The sequence below is a fragment of the Brienomyrus brachyistius genome, chromosome 1, assembly GCF_023856365.1.
Source record: "Brienomyrus brachyistius isolate T26 chromosome 1, BBRACH_0.4, whole genome shotgun sequence".
NCBI lineage: Eukaryota > Metazoa > Chordata > Actinopteri > Osteoglossiformes > Mormyridae > Brienomyrus > Brienomyrus brachyistius.
The window spans coordinates 3,514,168-3,533,044 of NC_064533.1; the positions used below are offsets into that span (position 1 = coordinate 3,514,168).

Here is an 18,877-nt window from a genome sequence, read left to right on the forward strand (position 1 = left end):
TGTATAATTGACTCATCATACCAACATTTACTGACTGATTACTACATCCCTGGCTATACAACAGAAATAAGGTACGTTCCAGATTAAAACATTTAAAACTTTTATTTACATTGAAAAAATAATTTATGCCATTTAAAAGGCAGCTCCACAGACCTACATATCTGGGCTGTGAAGATACCTCAACGCTGGGATGCTCTCCTGCACGTGAACTAAGGACAGGAGGCCTTCTTGTAGGAGGCAGCAATACTCCAGAGAGGAGGCCTAACTTAGTATGCAAAACAGGCCTAAGAGTCATTTGAGTCCAGCACATAGCCCATTCAGGAACTATATCCTGGGCAAGCGATGCTCAAGGATCTAGCGGCACTGCGGCCAACGAGTCTGCGGCCCGTCCTGGGCAGGGACCCAAGCTCAGAGGTCTGTGGCTTCAGGCAAGGGCGTGCTCGCTGCTGGGGGGACAAGACAGCCAGCCTGGCCTCCTGGAGCTCTCTGCAGGTGGGAGGGAGACATGCATCACATTTATCGAGACCAGGGGCGATTCTAGTATTTTTTACAGAGGGGGGCATTGAGAGGCCATAAATCAGAGGGACCAACCTAATTGAATTGGTGATTGATAGGGAGGAGGGATCCTGGGGGCCAATCAGCATTCAGCCCCTATGACCCCGCCCCTCCATACAGCCCTGCTTGGGACAGACCTTTAACACATTCCTGCCAAGTCGTGCATCTGCTTGCTCACTGACATACGTTAGAGGTGGTGTCACCCAAAAATACGTACTGACTCCGCATTAGAGTATGAAAATCAGAAGAGGAGGAGGGTTTTGTTTCAAGGATGCAAATCAGAATCACAAAAGTAATGCCCGAGTTGATAATTTTTGGCCTGATTAAAGCTTATTAGACCCTGAAGAGTAAATTTGTCAGGAATTTTTAAACACTCGCCAAGGCAGGCTATTCCAACAGGCCGCACCTCTCCAACATAGCAGTCCGGAACTTCTCCACGTTGAGCTCCTTGCGCAGCTGATCTGCGACCGTTGTGGTTCCTTCCTTGCGCAACAGTGGGTTTCTGCACAGCACAGACGCAGACGGGCGCAGGGCTGGCTCTGGATCGAGCATCATCTTGGACATGCGGACGAACAGCTTAATCGGCATTTGCGGGTCATAGCATTAGCATTTAGCATCCACCACCAAAGTCCTCAGAAAACAAGAACCAAGCATCCCATGTCTGTTTAGTGATGTTTGGGGTGTGGGGGGCAGGAAGGGGGAGGTGAGGGTACCTGGAGGAGGCTGTGGAAACCAGCACTGAGCTCCTGGGGGAGGGGGGGCAGCTGGGCCTGCCGTAGCCTGTGCCATTCGTCACCGTTCGGGGGAAGCGGAGCAGCACCTGCTGCTAGGAGTACAGTCAGACCCAGAGCGAAAATGTCCGCTTTGGGAAGGTGAGTGAAGTCCTGGTTAATTAGGGCAGAAATTATGGATTCATGAGGGTCCGGGAACAAGCCAAACCAATTACAGGGTCAACACAATACCCAGCCATTCCGGGAGGGCATACCTCATGGAGAACCTCGCTGGCCAGGAAGCGGCTGTCCCCTTCCTCTACCTGGGGGCTGCTGATTGAGGTCACGTGACCCAAGTCACCTGACGGCCACACAGAACCATTTCCCGACTGTCAGAGCACATATTACACATACCAACAGAACGAGCTTCACAGAAGTGGAGATGTTTAAAATCTATCCAAATGAGTCTTTGGGTGAAGGTACCGATTTTATAAATGACTCTCTCTGTGCCACCTTCCTCATCTTCCTCTTCGCTCACACTCTCGGCACTCAGAGTGGATCGGTGGCAGATGAAGATATTGCCTACAAGCGGATTCGTGATTTAAAAAACGGACTTGGGTTTGTGTCCCTGTGTGTGCACATGGATCTGAGACTCACCGGGTTTGATGTCCAGGTGGACCAAACCAGAGCTGTGGATGTACCTGAGACCCATGGAGACCTGCAGTAGCAGATCTCTCAGCTTGGGCTCCACGAACAGCAAGCCTTCTTGTTTCTTCTCTGCTATGGCATCACTGAGACTCCCTCCTGGACCGCAGAGGCAAAGGACAGCGTTGCCATTGGATACCATATCTGTCGCTGCCTCGTCCCCAAGCAGATGTCCTGACCTACCGTCACAGTACTCATTCTGGATGATCATGTGATCATCCTCCGCCCACGCGGAGTAGTAACGCACCACGTGGAGGTGATGACCCAACACCGCATGTGCATAGACCTCCTTCAGAGCCAGGTGCCTGTGAGGAGGACGACAGCCATGGCTGAAGACCTTCCTCCACGCCAGGTTCTGAGATGCTGAGCAACCACTCTAAGTCAAAGGACATTTTAGCGAGAGACCTTCCTGCTACTAAAATCAGCAGCCCGGCTGTAGACCACATCCCAGCGTGACCTTTGCAAGCTTCAGCAATAAGATCCATTACTAATGCCAGTTTTCCACTGTCACCCAGAACCGAGCCGCACCCAAGCCGTAACTGATTGGTCGAAATGCACGGAGGTACCAGTGTTCTGTGAATGGATTATCGGAAGGAAAAAGCGTACATTATTCATTATTAGCAGCAGGGCACATCGTAATGCATTCCCGAAAACTTGGAACTTGAAAATTTCCATCCTCCTACTTAAAGTACAATAGAAGAGTTGAACGGAATGGATTCGTACTGCAAATTTATACAGGGAATGCTAATTTTGCTAGCATTTAATGCTAACATAACGTGCCGATTCTCACAGATGTATTAATGGGATTAGCATAGTAAAGTAATAATAATAATAATAATAATAATAATAATAATAATAATAATAATAATAATAGCACACATCACACCATAATGTACACTGTGTGAAGTCAATAAGCTTCTCCTGGCTTTATGTGGATGTCACTCTCCAAACCCTACAATGCCTTCAGCAAGTTGACCCATCTGCAGTAGGAAACCGAAGCGAGCTGGAACCGCGCTGTAACAAGCGCCTCTTAGCGGTATGGCTTAGGTATGGGTCGGTTCCTGTATGTCAGTGGAAAAGCACCAATGTCCCACTTTGTAAATTTTCCCCTGCAAAAAAGTAGGATGCTCTGCTTAAAAACACCCCACATTCTCAGAAAACTATTTTGTTGTATTTGCAAGGTACAGATTGAACCACGAGGAATTTATGCTCTGTGAAATAATGAGACCAATGCTAATCCAGCCGGACTAGAGCTAAGATAACTACCCACCCCACAACAGGGACTCACTCGTCAGCCGACCCGGCGAGGGGCCGGCGGGAGCGTTTGATGGCATACAGGCAGCCATCCAGCCTCTTCACACACTTGTAGACCGTGCCGAACTCCCCCGTGCCAATGCGGCCCAGCTCGAGGAACTCGCTCTCGTACCGTGACAACATGGAGGCCTGCACAGCCAGTCTCTGCAGGTGGGGGTCGGAGGGGGGGTCACAGTCAGTCAGTCCGTCAGCGAGAAGGAAGCGGTTAAGGGACGCAGGTCTCCTGGCTCGTTTTACGGAAACTCAAGCTTGACAGGAGAACTGAAATCTCCGCTTTTCAGTCTGTCCACATTCCATGGTTTCTTTGGGGTCCCTCCTCTCACCCCCTCCCCTCCTTTTTAAAGAAATGGACAGAATATTGATCGACTGCCAGCCTTGCAAAACTAAGGGGAGGGGTCAGTAGTGGTGTTTCACCTTCTCCTCAAGAAAGAAATGAAGGGAATCTGACCATATTCCCTCTGAACCATAGAGTGCTGCGAGAATTTATACCTTAGAGGGAAGAAAAGCTTCATCCTCTGATGAATTACCATCCGTCTTCTCTCTGGGGGAACCGGGGCACAGTGCTTGTTGGCCAGGATCCATTACTCAGCAAAATGATACTTGACAGCGATAGCAGGTTAAAGGACCTCAGAGAAACTGCAGGAAAGATGCATCAAAGGCAAAACAACATCCAGCATGCAGTCCGGCTACCTCAGCTGGCCGTCTTCATCATCCTCATCGCTCCAGCTCTTTCTCTTGTGCTCCCCACTACGGCGGAACGTGTTGGGGGTGAAGGGGTTCACGTTGACGGACGCCATGTGACCTTGACGGGTGGGGTCAGGGGCGCTAGTGAAACGCAGGACCCTGTGACACACTTTCCCGTTGGAGCTCGTGAGGGCTGACTTCGACAGCAGGCTCTATAGAGGGCATTAAACACGTCACACGCATTATTATTAGGGTGGAGCTATATTGGTCCAAACCATTTTTAATAGTTTGCATTTGCACGGACTTTGGGTGTGCTGGGCGAGTCGCACAGCCTGAGTTTCCTCCAGGTGGCGTAGTGCAGGGGGGTGCTGGAACTGGCTGGGGAGTCCGACACGCTTCGTGCGCAGTGGCGCGCGGCCTGCGGGGTCCTGTAGGCGGGGCCGGGGCTGCGCGCGCCCGGGAGGCCCCAGTCCCCGCTGCTGTCGCTGCTGTCCTCCTCGCAGCTGGAGTAATCGAGCCGCTGCACCGTCCTCCCGCTCACGTTGGTCGCTTCCATCACTGCCACAACGGGGGAGGCACAAGCGACTTTAACAACGCACCTTCCCGGACAGGACGATTAATCTCAGCCGACTCCGCAATGTTTATTTAAAGCTCCGACAAAATGAACACGGGAGTTTGCATTTTATTGGAGGAGCCGCTTGGACCGTAAAGCCGACCCCTGTCCGATCGGCCTGACTGCCTTTGAGATGCATGGCTTAATTAGCGCTTTATGAAGGCCTATGCGTAAGATATTTTGGGACGTTTGTTTTAGTGCAGAAAAATCAAGACTCGGCATTATCCCAGCCAACTGCAATTATACACAAACGGGAAAAAGAGAAAAGTTGAAAAGTGCAGTTCAAAATCAAGTCATTTTAAAGAAAAGACCTTTCGCCATTTGACGATGGAAGTAACTCCGTATTCGGACTACTAAGCATTTTAGACCACGTTTAATATAATAAAAATAATAATAATAAAATACCTTCGCGTTTGGATCCGTGCATGTGGACGGCGGTTTATGTACTTGTTAGTACTTTGAGATACCTACTCACTGTGGGACTCCAACAAGCTTAAATTTCCCGCGAATTTCGGCTGAACGGAGCCGGATCCTTTTAATTAACGGCACGTCAGACTGATGGTCCCGCCCAGCGAACGGCTGCACCTGAGCGGCACCGCCGACCCGTCGGGTGGGAGCTGGAACTGGCGCCGTCAGCTGCGCTATTGGCCAATGTTTAACATACGGGAATAAAAAATAAAAATCACACGTACTACAGATACATATAGATTAGAAAACACGAAGCGTGGCTATTTCATTTAAAGGTGCCTATAACAGACATTACATTTGGGTTATGTAGGTTCAGTGCGCCTGCTTGAGCGGAAGGGGGCGCTCGTCCGGCGCCTCCATCGCGCTGCGCACTAACATCCGGCAGGTCGGCGCCCTGTGTTTCTGTAACCGGCCATACTTATGCGGACGGAGATCGGGAGAACCGACGCCGGATCCAGTAATGTAGCAGCCGGGTGATTAAGCGAAGACTCCGCTTATTCGACGTGATCGCCTTTGCTGGTTGGCACGCCGCAATAGCGGGATTGTTAGGGAAGCTAACTGCGTCGCATTCATTCCTCTCGGCTTGTTATCTGGATACGAACGTCAGAGGATAGGTCCCGGTGACGATGGTGGAGCAGTCGGACCATGCTCCGCTGCTCGACTGGGAGGAGGTTCCGTCGGGGGAGCCGCCGACTTTGGCTCCCCGGCAGAGGGATGAGTCCGAAGCAGGTCCCGCTAACTGCAGGTCTGTGGGCAGTACCGCTCCTGGCGCCGGCTGGACTACGAGCTCCGGGGATACGGCGCCTGTCCCGGGTGTCGGTGGCGGGGAGGCAACCACCTGTGCAGGCTCCGTGTATAACGGATCGGGATGGGAATTTAAATACCCTGCTAAGGGAGATGGCGCGCTTTCTGCGTGGGGAGAGGTGTCCGACAAAGAGCGCAGACTGTCTGAGTGGGAGGAAAAGGACCAAATCGTGGCTGTTTTTGTGGTAACCTTTGATACACGCTCAGGTGAGTGAAGGGGTCTTGCATTAAACTTGCTAAAGGTGCAGTGGGTATCTGCATGAAAGGTGGGGGTGACTGACTGTAAACCTCACAGCGGTGTCTGCAGGTCAGTAGTCAACCTCGCAGCCGAAATTGTTTTTTTTTTGTCTCGCGTAGCTCGTATGTTTATCTTTTGTGTTTTATATATAATTGTATGCTTTTGTTGTGACCTTTGTTGCCCCTCTTGTTGCTGTGTTTATCTGCCTAAAACAAACTCGGTCGTGGCACCCTGGAGCAACTACTGTCTAGCTGATCACGAGCCCAGTAACTAAACACCAAAGCAACTATCATCGCTCTCGGAACGGTTACTGGGTACAGTGGGGTATTGTAAACCGGTGCAGGGTGAGAAAGGGACATAATGTAACTGCTTGGTCTGCCTGGAGATGCGTTATATGTTTTGCTTGGTTTATAAATAGCCGTCGCTCGTCAGTGTGCCGGATGCTGGAACCGCGAAGCACGAGCCTTTGCCAGGTGGAAGGGCTTTTCCGCGCGAGCTGAGCCTCAGCTCGCGCCCGGGACGTTGTGACGTCGGGGGGCGCCGAGGCCACGCGACCGCCAGCAGCGGCGAGTTGCCCTCGCGCGTTGGCTAAATACCTGTGCGCGTGCACGCGCGTGCGGGGGCGCGCCGCGCTTCCCAAGGGAGCCGAGTGACTCAGGCGTCACAAGACGCCTTTCCAGTTATCAGATATCTAGCTCTCCAATCCATTACTCCGCCTTTCATTTTTAATGAGGGAGACGCGCCGACGTCTGAACGCCAGTTTGTTTAATGACTTCTTCGTTCAGGGCCACTTACTGTGCTCACTGTAGCACACATCAGTTGTTTTAAACATTTTAAATCATAGGCCACTTAAATCCTCAGTGGTGTAGGTGTGCCACATTTTGAAAATTACTTTCATATATTTACAGGACAGACACTCTCAAGGTGACTTGTACTCACTAGTGCATCTTGCACCCTGTTCTTACCCTCCTCCTTGCACGATTAGCACTGGACTGCGGAGGGCCTAATTGGAAAGGTTTGAAAGGAATGGGTTGGATTTCCCATTTTAATTAAAAGCTGCAAAATTCAAATGCAAATTGTCACTCATACTGGCACTATTTTGCTTTACATTTTGTGCTTGATATGCTGTGCAGGACATGGGTCAGTCTCCTACCTGGTCCGACAGGATCTCTGGCATGTCTGTGCAGAGCTGTGCGGTCTCTCTTTGGGGTTTGTGCTCCCACCCTGCCTCTTCATAATGGACCCCGCCTGGCCTGCAAAAGCTGGGCTTCCTGCTCGCTGTGCTTTAGGAGAGGGCTGCGTGTCGGCGTGACACATGGAGACCTCAGGATTGCGTTCGCTTTTAACCGCTAACTTCCCCTTTTGATTGCGAAGTGACTCTGAGTGGTGTTTGAGGGAACAGCGGTGGGTTTTCCTGCGTCTGATGGGTGCCTTTAACGTTGGGTAATGATGGGCCGCTTCTTACCCCGTGCTGCTATCATCTGCCTGTATTATGGCCGCTTGTGCTGACAGGGAACATGGTGGAGTGGTGTTTGCCTCCGGATGTGAACCTGGAAGGGGTGGAGTTCAAGTCGATGGCCAGCGGCTCCCATCGAATCGCCAATGACTTCATGTAAGGGTCTCTCTTCCGGAGCACGCACGTACGGCATGCCACCCCCGCGGCCACCCACCAATCCCCCCCATCTCTTTCTAGATATTTCAGGAAGGGCTGCTTCTTTGGCCTGGCGTGTTTTGCCAACATGCCCGTGGAGAGCGAGCTAGAGAGAGGCGCGCGTATGAAGTCTGTGGGCATCCTGACTCCGTCCTACACCCTACTGTATCGTTACATGCATTTCCTGGAGAACCAGGTCAGGTGGGTGACTCCCTCCCCTTGCCTTCCTCTCTTCTGGTCCACATCGCTGTCCCTTCTGTCTTTCCAGCACAGCTGCCAGCTCAGGAGTCCATGATAAGCTCACGCGCCTTTGAGGGGAAAGTCTGCCAGACGGATCGGTTCATTCGGGCCTTAGCTTGATTACTGGTTCGCAGGCAGTTGAAAGCCGGCTTGTGCAAATTTTACTTATTAATATCGCCATGGAATCATGGAAAATCAGCGTTAGAAATGATCAGGGAATGGGAGACGCTCTACATTAGTCACAGAATAGGATGGACCTTTTGGGAGAGTTTGAGCTGACTGATTGACGTTGGACACAGACCTGCGTGACCATTTTGCACGGCATCTTAGTCTGCAAAAAAGTTTTTCACCTTCATATTTCCAGCAGAAAGAAATGTCTCTGATCTAGTTAAGTGGAAGTTTGTTCCGATATTTCTTGTGAAAATCATTCCAGGTATATAATACACATCATGATAAGGTAAAATTGTCTTTAACTGCAAAATGATGCAGTTCATGCAAATAATGACTGTGGCTGGTGTCGAAATATTTGTTTAGCGTCTTAATTACACCGTGGAATCGATATTGAGCTGATTTTTGTTTACTTTTCAGTACAAATAGGCTGTGTGCCTTTTGAGCAGTGGCTCGGATCTGAGGTCTTGACCATAGTTTCGTCTTGGGTGGCCAGGTGTCAGTAAAGACCCCTGACCACCCTGTGGCTGTTTTTTGCACAGACATCAGCTTCAGTGTCCGGGACAGTACTCGCCTCTGGAGGCCTTCTACGAGGACAAGAAGGCGGTGCTGCCGCTGGGGGGGAACGGCCTGGTCACTACCTGTCCTACCAGCACCTCCACTGCGCCCCCACATGGTCGCTGTTGCATGAACCCCGAGATGAAGGTGGGTGCCGAGTTCTCCTGTCATATATTTACATTCAGTGATTGGACTGATGGTCGTTCACCCATCAATGCAGTTTGGTTGTATGTATCCTGCTCAAAGGTACAGCAGCAACACCCTACTGGAATTGATCTGGTGGTCTTTAGGTTATAGTCCTGTGATCTTAGCCTTTGATCGGGACCTAAACACCCCCCCCCCCCCCCCACACAGATCACACATCCGGCTGGCTGCATGTCCCAGTTCATCCGTTTCTTTGGGGAGCAAATCATGGTGCTGTGGAAGTTCTCCCTGCTTCGGAAACGCATCGTCATTTTCTCGCCCCCCCCTGTAGGAGTGGTGTGCTACAGAGGTGAGCGCTGTGTCTGTGTGCCCACACACACACACACACACACACACACACACACACACACACACACACACACACACACACACACACACACACACACATACAGTATATGCACCTATTATGTTAGACAAGGACCCTGACGAAGTAAAGAATGAACAAACATGATTTCCTTCCTCTCCCAGTCCCTGGACGTGTAGAGAAATATCGTTAGTGCAATAACTATTGCAGTCACAAAGAACCGTTTAAGGTAAAATTCCGTCTGCACATCTGCGCGTGGGTGACGGTGTAGGCCGTGTGTCGTGCGGGCCGCCCGCTCTGGGGTCGAGGGACTGGCTTCCCCCACGGCTGTTACTGGGGTTCCTCAGGAATCCATAACATCTTAAAATAGATTTAGCAGGTGCTGGGAGTATTTCTGATACATTTTTGAAAATCTCGAAAATCCAAGAACAGGATGGGTGGGTGGGGGGGGGCACTGGAATCTTTGACCTTGATGTGATGCTTTTTTTGATGTTCTGGATGTTTACCTCAGGAATGAAATCCCAGTTTATATCCGCTGCTCACTGACAACCCTGGGAAGGTCTGCTGGCGGCACAGAACCCTCCCATTTGGAGCCCATCTGAAATATTTCGATTCTTTGATGGCTTTTAGAACCTGTATAGTGAGGAACTTTCTTGAGAGACGTACAGCCTTGTGAGACTGCTGCTCATATCCTGCCTGATGTTCTCTCTCTCTCTGTCGCACGGCGGTATTTTTATTTTTGCTGAGGTTATAAAAATGGTATTAAGAAGCACTGAATTTGATGCTGAAAGTGAACCATGAATCCTGATTATTGCCCCCAGTGTACTGCTGCTGTTGCCTGGCCAACGTCTCCCTCCCGCGAGTGGGGGTCTCGGTACCGGAGTTCCGCCCCTTCTTTTACATCAACGTGGCGGACATCGCCGCCCTGGAGACTGAGATGTCCTACGTGGCCTGTGAGTTCCCACCTGTGGCCGGAGTGGTCAGTTGATGACGACATGAATGCTCACGGTCCGTCTCTGGTGTGGTCTCTCCTGAAGGCACCACAGAGAAGATATTCGAGGAGAAGAAGGAGCTGTATGATGTTTACGTGGACAACCAGAACGTGAAGACGCACAGAGAGAGCCTGCAGCCGATGCTAAGACTCAACCGCGCGGACCGGGAGAAGTACAGGAAGCTCACTGAGCAGAGGTAGGACTGGATGGTGACGACAATGATGATGATTGTGGTGACTGACTATGATGAGGATGACGATGATGATGATTGTGGTGACTGACTATGATGAGGATGACGATGATGATGATGATTGTGGTGACTGACTATGATGAGGATGACGATGATGATGATTGTGGTGACTGACTATGATGAGGATGACAACGATGATGATGATCTCTTCAGGCAGATGCTGTTATACTCACAGGAAGTGGATGGAGACTGTTCCTCCAGTGAAGAGGACCTCTTCATCCTGTGAGTAGATTCCCTGTGAGTAGATACACAGCCAGTCTAATCTGTGTATCTCTCACCATAGGTCAATGCCAAGGGTTCTCCTGCGTACTGGATGTTTGGACCAGCTCTGCACTGTGTTACTGAAGCTCCTCCTCCATCTTCAACAGGTTCTTCATGGAGCTAAACAACCGGATCTTTCAGACGCTGTCCGAGGTGGCGAGCAGCGCAGACCCCACGCTCACGGCTGAGCACGTGCGGGCCATGGGCCTGGACCCCCAGGGTGACCAGGGCTTTCTGGTCGACCTTCTGGAGCTCTACGGCATCGACGCCATGCTCGTCGTCGACAACCCCTGCTGCCACTGAGGCTGGGGGGCCACCGCCTTCATCCTCTCTGTCCTGCCCTGGAGATACCGCCTTTCCCTCCGGAAACTCTAATCCTCTCCTGCAAGGTGACCCAGAACTTGGAAAGATGCACCTTCCTGGGTGCCTGGGTGGCTCACAGACTGCTTCCCTGTGTAGCCACAGCCTCCTCTAACCAGCCCTGAGACTCGCACTTCCTGTGCCCCGAATGTGAAGCCGTTTCACACGCAGCCTGCCTAGTATGAACTGAGCTAAGTGCGTAGGTCTAGCGGCAAGTGCGTCTGTAGTTTGACCTGCGGTGACCTCTCTTTGGGTCCCTCCCATATTTGCTGAGGTGTCAGCGAGAAGATCAGAATAACGAGAGGGCAGCATCAACGTTTCACCTGATTTAATGTGCCTCTTCCAGCTACTTGCGTCACAAGTACTGCTGACTCTGAAAGTATAGTCTCGCTTTATGGTTTCTTCTCGGCCAACTGATTGTATGGAAGTCTGGGCCAATGGTGTGATCCCTATGGATTGCTATGGGCTTCTGGGAATTGTAGTCTAGTTTCAGTTGTCTTACTGTGTGAGATTTTCAACTTGTCCCTGTGACCAAACCAAATTCACAGCTGCATGTTTTTCTAGCCCCCCTCCACCTTCGGTACGCACCTGAAATCGTTATTTTAAGACTCATTTTTAAACTAATTTTCCGCTTTTTTGGTGACATCTCTGTGTGCTGGGGGGGGGGTGGGGGGGTGTTTTCCGCTTCTTGATGTGAACCGTTTGCACAAACCGCAGCAGCAAATCGCCCTCGTGACCTCAGCTCATCCTTCGTACGAAGTAGCCTTTCTTCAAAAACAGAAAACAGGTTCTTCATTCCTCTCTCCAGAGGAGCGTACAGGAGCGCCCGCCAGCTGAAGAGTGTTAAAAGAGGAATATTCTGTTTCTCTGAGAGGGCCTGCCATGATCTGGGAAGACGGCAGCAGAGAAGTGCCTGTCGGGAACAGGAATTGGTGAAAGTCTCGGGAAAGGTTGGGTCGTGAAAACAGAGGAAGAAGCGAAGCAGGAGTGGCCACGCGAGATCCGAGGAGGAACGGCAGTGACTTGTGGTTGAGAGATTCCTGTGTGTGTGTGTGTGTGTGCGCGTGCGTGCGTGCGTGCGTGTGTGCGTGTGTGTGTGCGTGCGTGCGCAGTGAGCACCCTGCCTCGGCGAGTGTAGAGAGCGGAGAGTGGCACCCCTCCATTCGTGTACCTATGATACTGTCCCTCTTTTTCTGAGGATGCTAATAGATGTACTTTAAGAAAGTATTAAATATATACAACTTATTAAATACTAGCCATTCAATGCTGAGGGAAGTGACTAGTGTGAAACCAGAAGCTGGAGATGAGTGTACAGTACAGTTTTAATTTGTATGTTGTCAGAGACATGGAGGTATTATATGTTATTTTTACATAATGACTGTAAAGATACGTGTTTTTGCACAATATATATGTGTTAATGTGACCCTCAAACTGCCAGTTACACTGGATATAACCTGACAGACGTACAGTTCAGGTCCAGAAAGCAAAAATCCAGACCAAGATTTTGATTCAACCAACCAGTATAAGAGTATAAAGAGCCACAGTCACTGAGTACTCAAGTAGTTGGTCGTAACTAAATCTTGATCTGGATTTTTGCTTTTTGGACCTGAACTGTACGTCTGTGACCTGGAAATCGTGAGTTAAAGTGACAGGCTGATTTAGCCCCTTGGTGAATGTTACACCACCAGCTATAACATATTTATTGTGCTTCTAGTCTGACCAACCCTAACTGTAATTTCTGTCGTGAATGACCTGAAACCGCCAGCATGTACTTGGCGTGACGTGGCGCTGTAGTCGGGGTCAGAGGTCATCTTTGTATGCACGGTACTTTATAAGACTGCTTTGTTTCATTAAAGCGTCCGACTCGCATATGAACCTGGTGACGTCATAAGCATCCATTGTGCCCGTCTCTCTACTCCCTTCTGGAACATGAACGGCTGTATTGGTGACACAGTTTACAACCAGAGATGGTGGGGTGGGGTGGGGGGGGTGATGGAATTAAGGGGTTTAACATTAACAACATGCTAATGCAGAGAGCTTAGTGATAAGAAGGTTGCTGGTTCAAATCCCAGACTCCATAGCGTGATCTCACAGATGGGTTTTCTGCTTCAGTCTGTCTAACCCAGCCTTTTCAATTGTCTGCAAAAATCAATGAAATGCTATGTAGCTCAAGCACCAAGCGGGCCGATGTTCATAGGATATTTCGTGCCTCATTCCGCTGGAGATGGCCCCCCCCCTTACGTGGCGGGGGCTCCTTTTAGCCAGGAGGCAATGCAAGCTGCTCGCACAGGAATGCGTGTCACAGCAATAAGACACGGAGCCAAACGCCACAGTCTGCACGTCGATGGCTGCGTGGCAGCAGTCACAGGTAAGCGTGTTTACTGTGGCTGGGTACCTGTGAACCTTATCTGGACTGCAGTGGAATTTCAGCTGTACGGAGGCGTCAGGTGATGTGAGTAAATGTGTGCTCATGGTCACGCCCTGAAGATACACGCAGGAAGCCGCCGCTCGAAAATTTAACGGCCCCCGGACGCCCTCCCATAAGGCTTTTCTTTGCTTAGGGTTTAAGTGGTAGATTAAAATATGTGCTTTTCCAGAAACTCACGGAAATGGACATCCTTCTGTGGGGAAGACAAACGAAGGCCGCCGTTTGTTTTTACAGACATAATCTAGACAAATTAAGGCCGTGTTTTATTGGTTTGACTTTATTTCCAGGTGATGACAGGCGAATCAGTAACAGTCCGTCACCCTAAAGCTGGGAGGCAGCGACAGCCCACCCCTCCGGTGGCACTCCCCGCCCCCCAGGGCTCAGTGTGGCTCCGACAGCAGCTGGTCCCTCCGCTCGGCGCTACAGAAGAAGCGCAGCTTCCGTGGCAGTAGCCTCACCTCCACAGCCATGGCCTCGTACTCCTCGTTATCGATGTTATAGAAACCGACGCCCTCCTGTGGACAGGTTGATTAGTGCAGGTGATCCAACAGCTGTGTGGTTAAAGGTTGGGTTTTATTATACGCCTGAGTAACTGACCTTGGGCAGGCCGATTCTGCACACGCTCGCCTGCAGCTGCTCTCCCCGGGCTGAGCACAGGTGTGGGTCTCCTGTCTTCTCAGTTCTGAGATCGCAGCCGGTTACAGGACACAAAATCACTCACTCATGTTGTAGAAAAAATAATGTGCAATTATACCAAAATGCAGGAGCAATTCTAGGATTTTATGGGGAATTACTGGGACCACAATTCATACAAAAGGGACAAATCTTATTTTTAGCCAATGATGATGAATCTGAGTGACAGGGGAGGGGGCACTCTGGGAGCCAATCAGCTTTCAGCAGGGGCCTGTGGCGGACACCCACCCAATGGTGATGAACTCTCCCACGGTCAGAGAGTCGGGCTCCAGACACACCAGCATGGAGTCTGTAGGACGCTGAAGGGGACAGCAGGTCATTCCACTTTTCATTTGTGCTCAAGAATCAATCAATGTCATTTATACAGAGCCTTTCACAACACAAGGCACTTGGGCGTGTGGGGATCCATTATTAGAAATGTATGGTAAATGGTTTAAGATACAGCGCAGAAATGTCAGGAGGCAGAGGAGAGGAAGCAAAACCCCCCCACTGGGGGTCCATGGTCGACTGGCTACCCAGCAGCTCCCAGTCAGGGAGCCTCACCTCCAGCGCCGGGTTCCTGTTGTGCGTGCTGATTGACAGCTCTGCCGTGCTGACCTCCTCCTGCACCCAGACCTCCGGCTCCTCCCGGGGAGGCTCTGTGAGCAGAGGAGCAGGTGATTGGGCAGCTCTGGGGTCCCCCCCCCCCGGGATCCCCGCTGGCCATCCCTGGGGGGGGGGGGATTACCTTCCACTGCAGGGCTCCAGTAAAGCCTCAGTCGGCGGATGATGCGGTGAACCAGTGGGGGCCGGGGGGGCTTTTCGGTGGGCTCGTCTGGGGGGCGGGGGGTCGGACCCAAGTAAGAGAGGGACACCTGTTTGTTCTGGGGCCACTCCTGACCCAGGGAGCAACAGAGAAGAATGAAACGGGAAACAAATCATACGACAAAAAAACACCACGTAACTGACATAGAACTGCATGAAGAGCCAGGGAAGACGCTGACTCACTGGCGACCCCTACTGACCCTTAGTGTGCTGAACCAATGTGCCGCTTTTGTCTTCAAAGGACCCAAATACCAATACCTGGCAATAAAGACACTGCAGTGACGTTCAGAACATTCCAGTGGGCAAACACCTTTATCTGATGCTGGTTTACTGGACATATTTTTCTGGTGTACCGGCGGTAGCTGACCGAAGGAAAGCTGCATCCCCCAGCACCGAGCCGCCACCCGGCGGAGCTATAGCGGGTGGGAATACGTTTCAGATTCCAAGGGGTCCCTCACCGCCGTTACTCTTACTTGCTGATGGAGGTGGACACATCCCTGAAGGCGCCCCAGCGAACTCCCAGCAGAGCAAACACAGGCTGGTCCTTCTCTCCCTGTGGGTGTACAGACAGAAGACGGACAAACCGATGCAACGTCCGTTCATCTAAATTCAGTTTCACAGGTCAGGACAACAATCCATCAGAACTGCACCCTCACTGCATGCTGCATTTTAGTTCATTTATTTGGCTTTCATCAAAAGCAACCATCTACACAACTGTTGGGTTACGGCCATTCCGGTAATACGCACAGCTTTCTGGCTGCCACATCCCGAGCCGTCATACTAGAAAGCTACCTCCAAGTTTGGACCATCTCCCAGAATTACCTTGATCTGCAGAACATCCAGAGGCATCGTCTCCCCCCTCAGGATCGACAGCGCAGCCGATGTGATGCTTCTGAGGACATGGGGAGAACATCATCTTCACAAGGGCACACGCTAGTGTCAGCGCGTGATCATGTGACCTATCCGTGCACGAATGCCTGGGTTTGCCTGGTTCTGTGATGGGAAGGGGGGGGCTTACTTCACAGGGTTGTCCGTCGGCAAATACAGACTCTGGTTCAAGGAATTCTGGGAGCCCAGGGGAATGAATCCTATAGGAATTTTACGGAAGGAATCCTGTATTCCAGGGACAAGGAAAATCTCCGTCAACAGCCTACGATTTGTTCCATCTGAAATCGTAGCCATGGAAGCGATCGATAAAATACTCACTTGGTCATTTCGTCGGAGCAGACCGGTAATAACCTGTACACGATTACGGCATGAGGTCAATGTAACATATAACATTCATTGAAGACAATTCATATCAAATTGATATCAGATGGTGTGAGGAAACCCATTTAAACATGGGAGGAGCAGACTTAGGCCTCATGCGGGAGGTGGGGATCGAACCCCCTGCCCTCGAGGAATGATGCCATGGTTTTGTCACTTCACTGTTTTAGGACAGTAACAGCACAGTAAATGTCACACGGTACCTCCTGTAAGGTGCCATCTCCCCCAGCAACAATCAGCATGTCAGTGTGTTCCAGCAGTTCCATCAACTTCTTGGCCTGACCCTCATAGTCCGTCTGCAGGGCGGCATGAAATGGACGGTTACGTGTCACCACGGCAACCGCGTAACCGCAGGAGATCCACGCCGAGAAAACAACACACACCTTCACAAGCGTCACCTGAACACCAGCCAGGTGCAAGATCGGTGCCGCGTTCTTCTCGAACAGTTTGTTAGCTTTCCTGCGACAGTAAGAGGAGAGAGGGGTCGCTTTCAGTGCTTAGCAGGGGCAAATCCTGCTGTATTACAGAGATCAAATATATAGGTTTCACGCAAATGGGATTAGCATCCGATTTACATTCTTAGGGGCAGGTGGACAAGCACACATGCACACACACAGACAGATACAGACAGGCCCAGTAACTGACGTCACCTGGTAAGACAGACGCAGGGGCTCGAAGTAGCATAAATGGGAATGGGACAGTATATTAGAGCGTTACCTTGACAATGTCAAAACATGTTCTTTACTATTGTGGTCTTGGGACTTTTTATTTTAAGATGTACACTTTCTTCACAGCCAAAACACTTAAGGGACGGACTGACTAATCTGAACGTGTTCCAGGCTCTTGCCTTACAGAGTGGACGAGAGGTAATTGTCAGATATCTGCTCTTTTTTGTCAAAGAAGCATCATTAAGCAGCAGCTAAAAGAAATGGTTTCTTTATCATTTACAGTACTGGGCTTCCCCTGGTAGCCCTGTGTTTCCTGTCACAACGCTGTAAACTGTGAGTAACATGAGACAAAGGCTTTTTTGCCCCACTTAGGGGCAAATGCACTGAGACACTACACACTGTGCTGATGTATGTTAAGAGAAGATGCAAAGTGCGCAAGTCTATGGAAAGAGCTGAAGTGCGCAGTGATTTCTTGGAAACAATGGAACACACTTGATATCTGAAGCAAAGAACAAGAGACAGTCTACGATTATGTTGTCCTTTGTGTTGGTTGTGTTTGGTGTTGTCCTTCACTGCAGCCCAGGATATGTAAGCATTAGCTATACAACTCTTCACACTTAAACTTCTTGGAGGATTTCCTCGTGTTTCATGTTAATGCTCTGTGATCTATACACTTAGCCGAAGACTGCTTCTATGCTGAATTTGCCAAAGTGTGGATAAAGTGCACATCAATCGTGCTGCACTCGGCTTATTTGAGGGATGGGACACCCTTGGACACTCGCGCTACACATGTGAATGCGGCCACCAAGCGTGGTAGTATGCAAGTGTGGACAGATTGCGGGGGAAAGGAGACAATGTCTGCAGAAAGCCAGATAGTGCAACTGACGATCTGACAATGGGACAACCCTAAGATCTCAAGAACTTAGTTCCCAAGTGTGAGAGTGGACATTAGGCCACACACATAACGTACTTACCCATTGCAAGCGGCGGGATTAAGAATGACAGTGGCTTTTTTCAGCTGCTCCTGTGGTAATATGAGCTGACGGCCGAATTCCTGCATACATGGAAATGCTCACTCAGATAACACTCTTCAGGAGTGAAAAAACATACACGTATAAATAATGACGTAACGGAGGAGACGATGTCGCCAAAAAAGACGACAGAGCTACATAAATGGCAGTAACACGGAATCCTCACCTGGGCCTCGAGACAAGCCTCCCTTCGCAGTACGCTGTCACTGTAAAGCATTAAATTATCATATATTGTATTATACACAAGGTCTTGTAAAAATTAATCATAATGTCACTGACAGTTTCAATGTTGTCATAACAGACCCAGTTAAAGGGTCTTTCCTCTAAAAACTAAAGCAGAAACTTTATATGCATTGAATGTTATAAAATACTTAAACATTATTTGTTATAGTGTTACCAATGTTTTCCGTAGAGCCAGTGTCCTCCATATGACAGAACGCAAAACGCGAAGGTTGATTTCTTCCAGTGGTTTCGCAGGGTCCTCAAGACCTTCACCACACGGGCCATTGTCTTAATTACTGCAATTTATTTACACAAATCTATCCTCCACAAAAGATGCGTTGTTCATCACGATTGACGTACACTGTTTTATAATGACCATGCACCAGTAACACTAATCCACACTTCTCACTACTACTTATAATGGTTGCGTCGCTAGAACTGTCCTCCCTGGAAGGAAACGTTGTCCGTGTTACTAGGTTCCTACTAAAGATATTCAGAAATCCTCTGTATAAGTGTTTTGGAATACATTTACTGCGACATTATTTTCAATTACTTCAAAGCATCATAATTGTTAATCCAACAAAGCACAAAACAGAGCTTAATATCTTATAATGATTGAAATATAGAACACGTGCGTGAATAAAATCTAAATTGGACTACATTTACCAAGATCACACCATGCTCAC

The 18,877-nt window shown here is 49.9% G+C and overlaps 3 protein-coding genes across 6 annotated transcripts; 1 reads left to right on the top strand and 2 right to left on the bottom strand.

Annotated features, from left to right (window-relative positions):
- Positions 1-83: 83 nt before the first annotated feature.
- Positions 84-7,355, bottom strand: wee2 (WEE2 oocyte meiosis inhibiting kinase). Of its 4 annotated transcripts, none has more exons than XM_049021418.1 (12): positions 7,245-7,355; positions 4,273-4,526; positions 3,975-4,180; positions 3,774-3,825; positions 3,259-3,428; positions 2,154-2,275; positions 1,923-2,069; positions 1,749-1,847; positions 1,541-1,626; positions 1,269-1,439; positions 962-1,110; positions 84-486 (listed from the first exon to the last, which is right to left on the bottom strand). In XM_049021418.1, exons 2-12 carry the CDS (start codon positions 4,522-4,524, stop codon positions 318-320), a joined length of 1,623 nt encoding a protein of 540 aa, XP_048877375.1. In that variant the 5' UTR covers positions 4,525-4,526; positions 7,245-7,355; the 3' UTR covers positions 84-317. The 4 variants fall into 4 exon arrangements, with proteins under 4 accessions (XP_048877375.1, XP_048877347.1, XP_048877356.1 ...); XM_049021390.1 differs by lacking the exon at positions 7,245-7,355 and adding an exon at positions 4,987-5,157; XM_049021399.1 differs by lacking the exon at positions 7,245-7,355 and adding an exon at positions 5,053-5,084.
- On the top strand, positions 5,437-12,954 carry dennd11 (DENN domain containing 11). Its single transcript, XM_049021430.1, has 9 exons — positions 5,437-6,060; positions 7,604-7,703; positions 7,785-7,943; positions 8,693-8,855; positions 9,063-9,201; positions 10,038-10,169; positions 10,254-10,404; positions 10,612-10,680; positions 10,827-12,954. The coding sequence occupies exons 1-9, from the start codon at positions 5,676-5,678 to the stop codon at positions 11,020-11,022; spliced, it is 1,494 nt and encodes a 497-aa protein (XP_048877387.1). The 5' UTR covers positions 5,437-5,675; the 3' UTR covers positions 11,023-12,954.
- Positions 12,955-13,757: 803 nt separating this feature from the next.
- On the bottom strand, positions 13,758-18,809 carry agk (acylglycerol kinase). The gene is made up of 15 exons (XM_049021443.1): positions 18,367-18,809; positions 18,136-18,175; positions 17,913-17,992; positions 16,654-16,729; positions 16,474-16,566; positions 16,211-16,243; positions 16,023-16,117; positions 15,827-15,896; positions 15,478-15,557; positions 15,205-15,262; positions 14,928-15,075; positions 14,744-14,838; positions 14,429-14,499; positions 14,105-14,189; positions 13,758-14,022 (listed from the first exon to the last, which is right to left on the bottom strand). Exons 1-15 carry the CDS (start codon positions 18,474-18,476, stop codon positions 13,888-13,890), a joined length of 1,269 nt encoding a protein of 422 aa, XP_048877400.1. The 5' UTR covers positions 18,477-18,809; the 3' UTR covers positions 13,758-13,887.
- Positions 18,810-18,877: the final 68 nt, after the last annotated feature.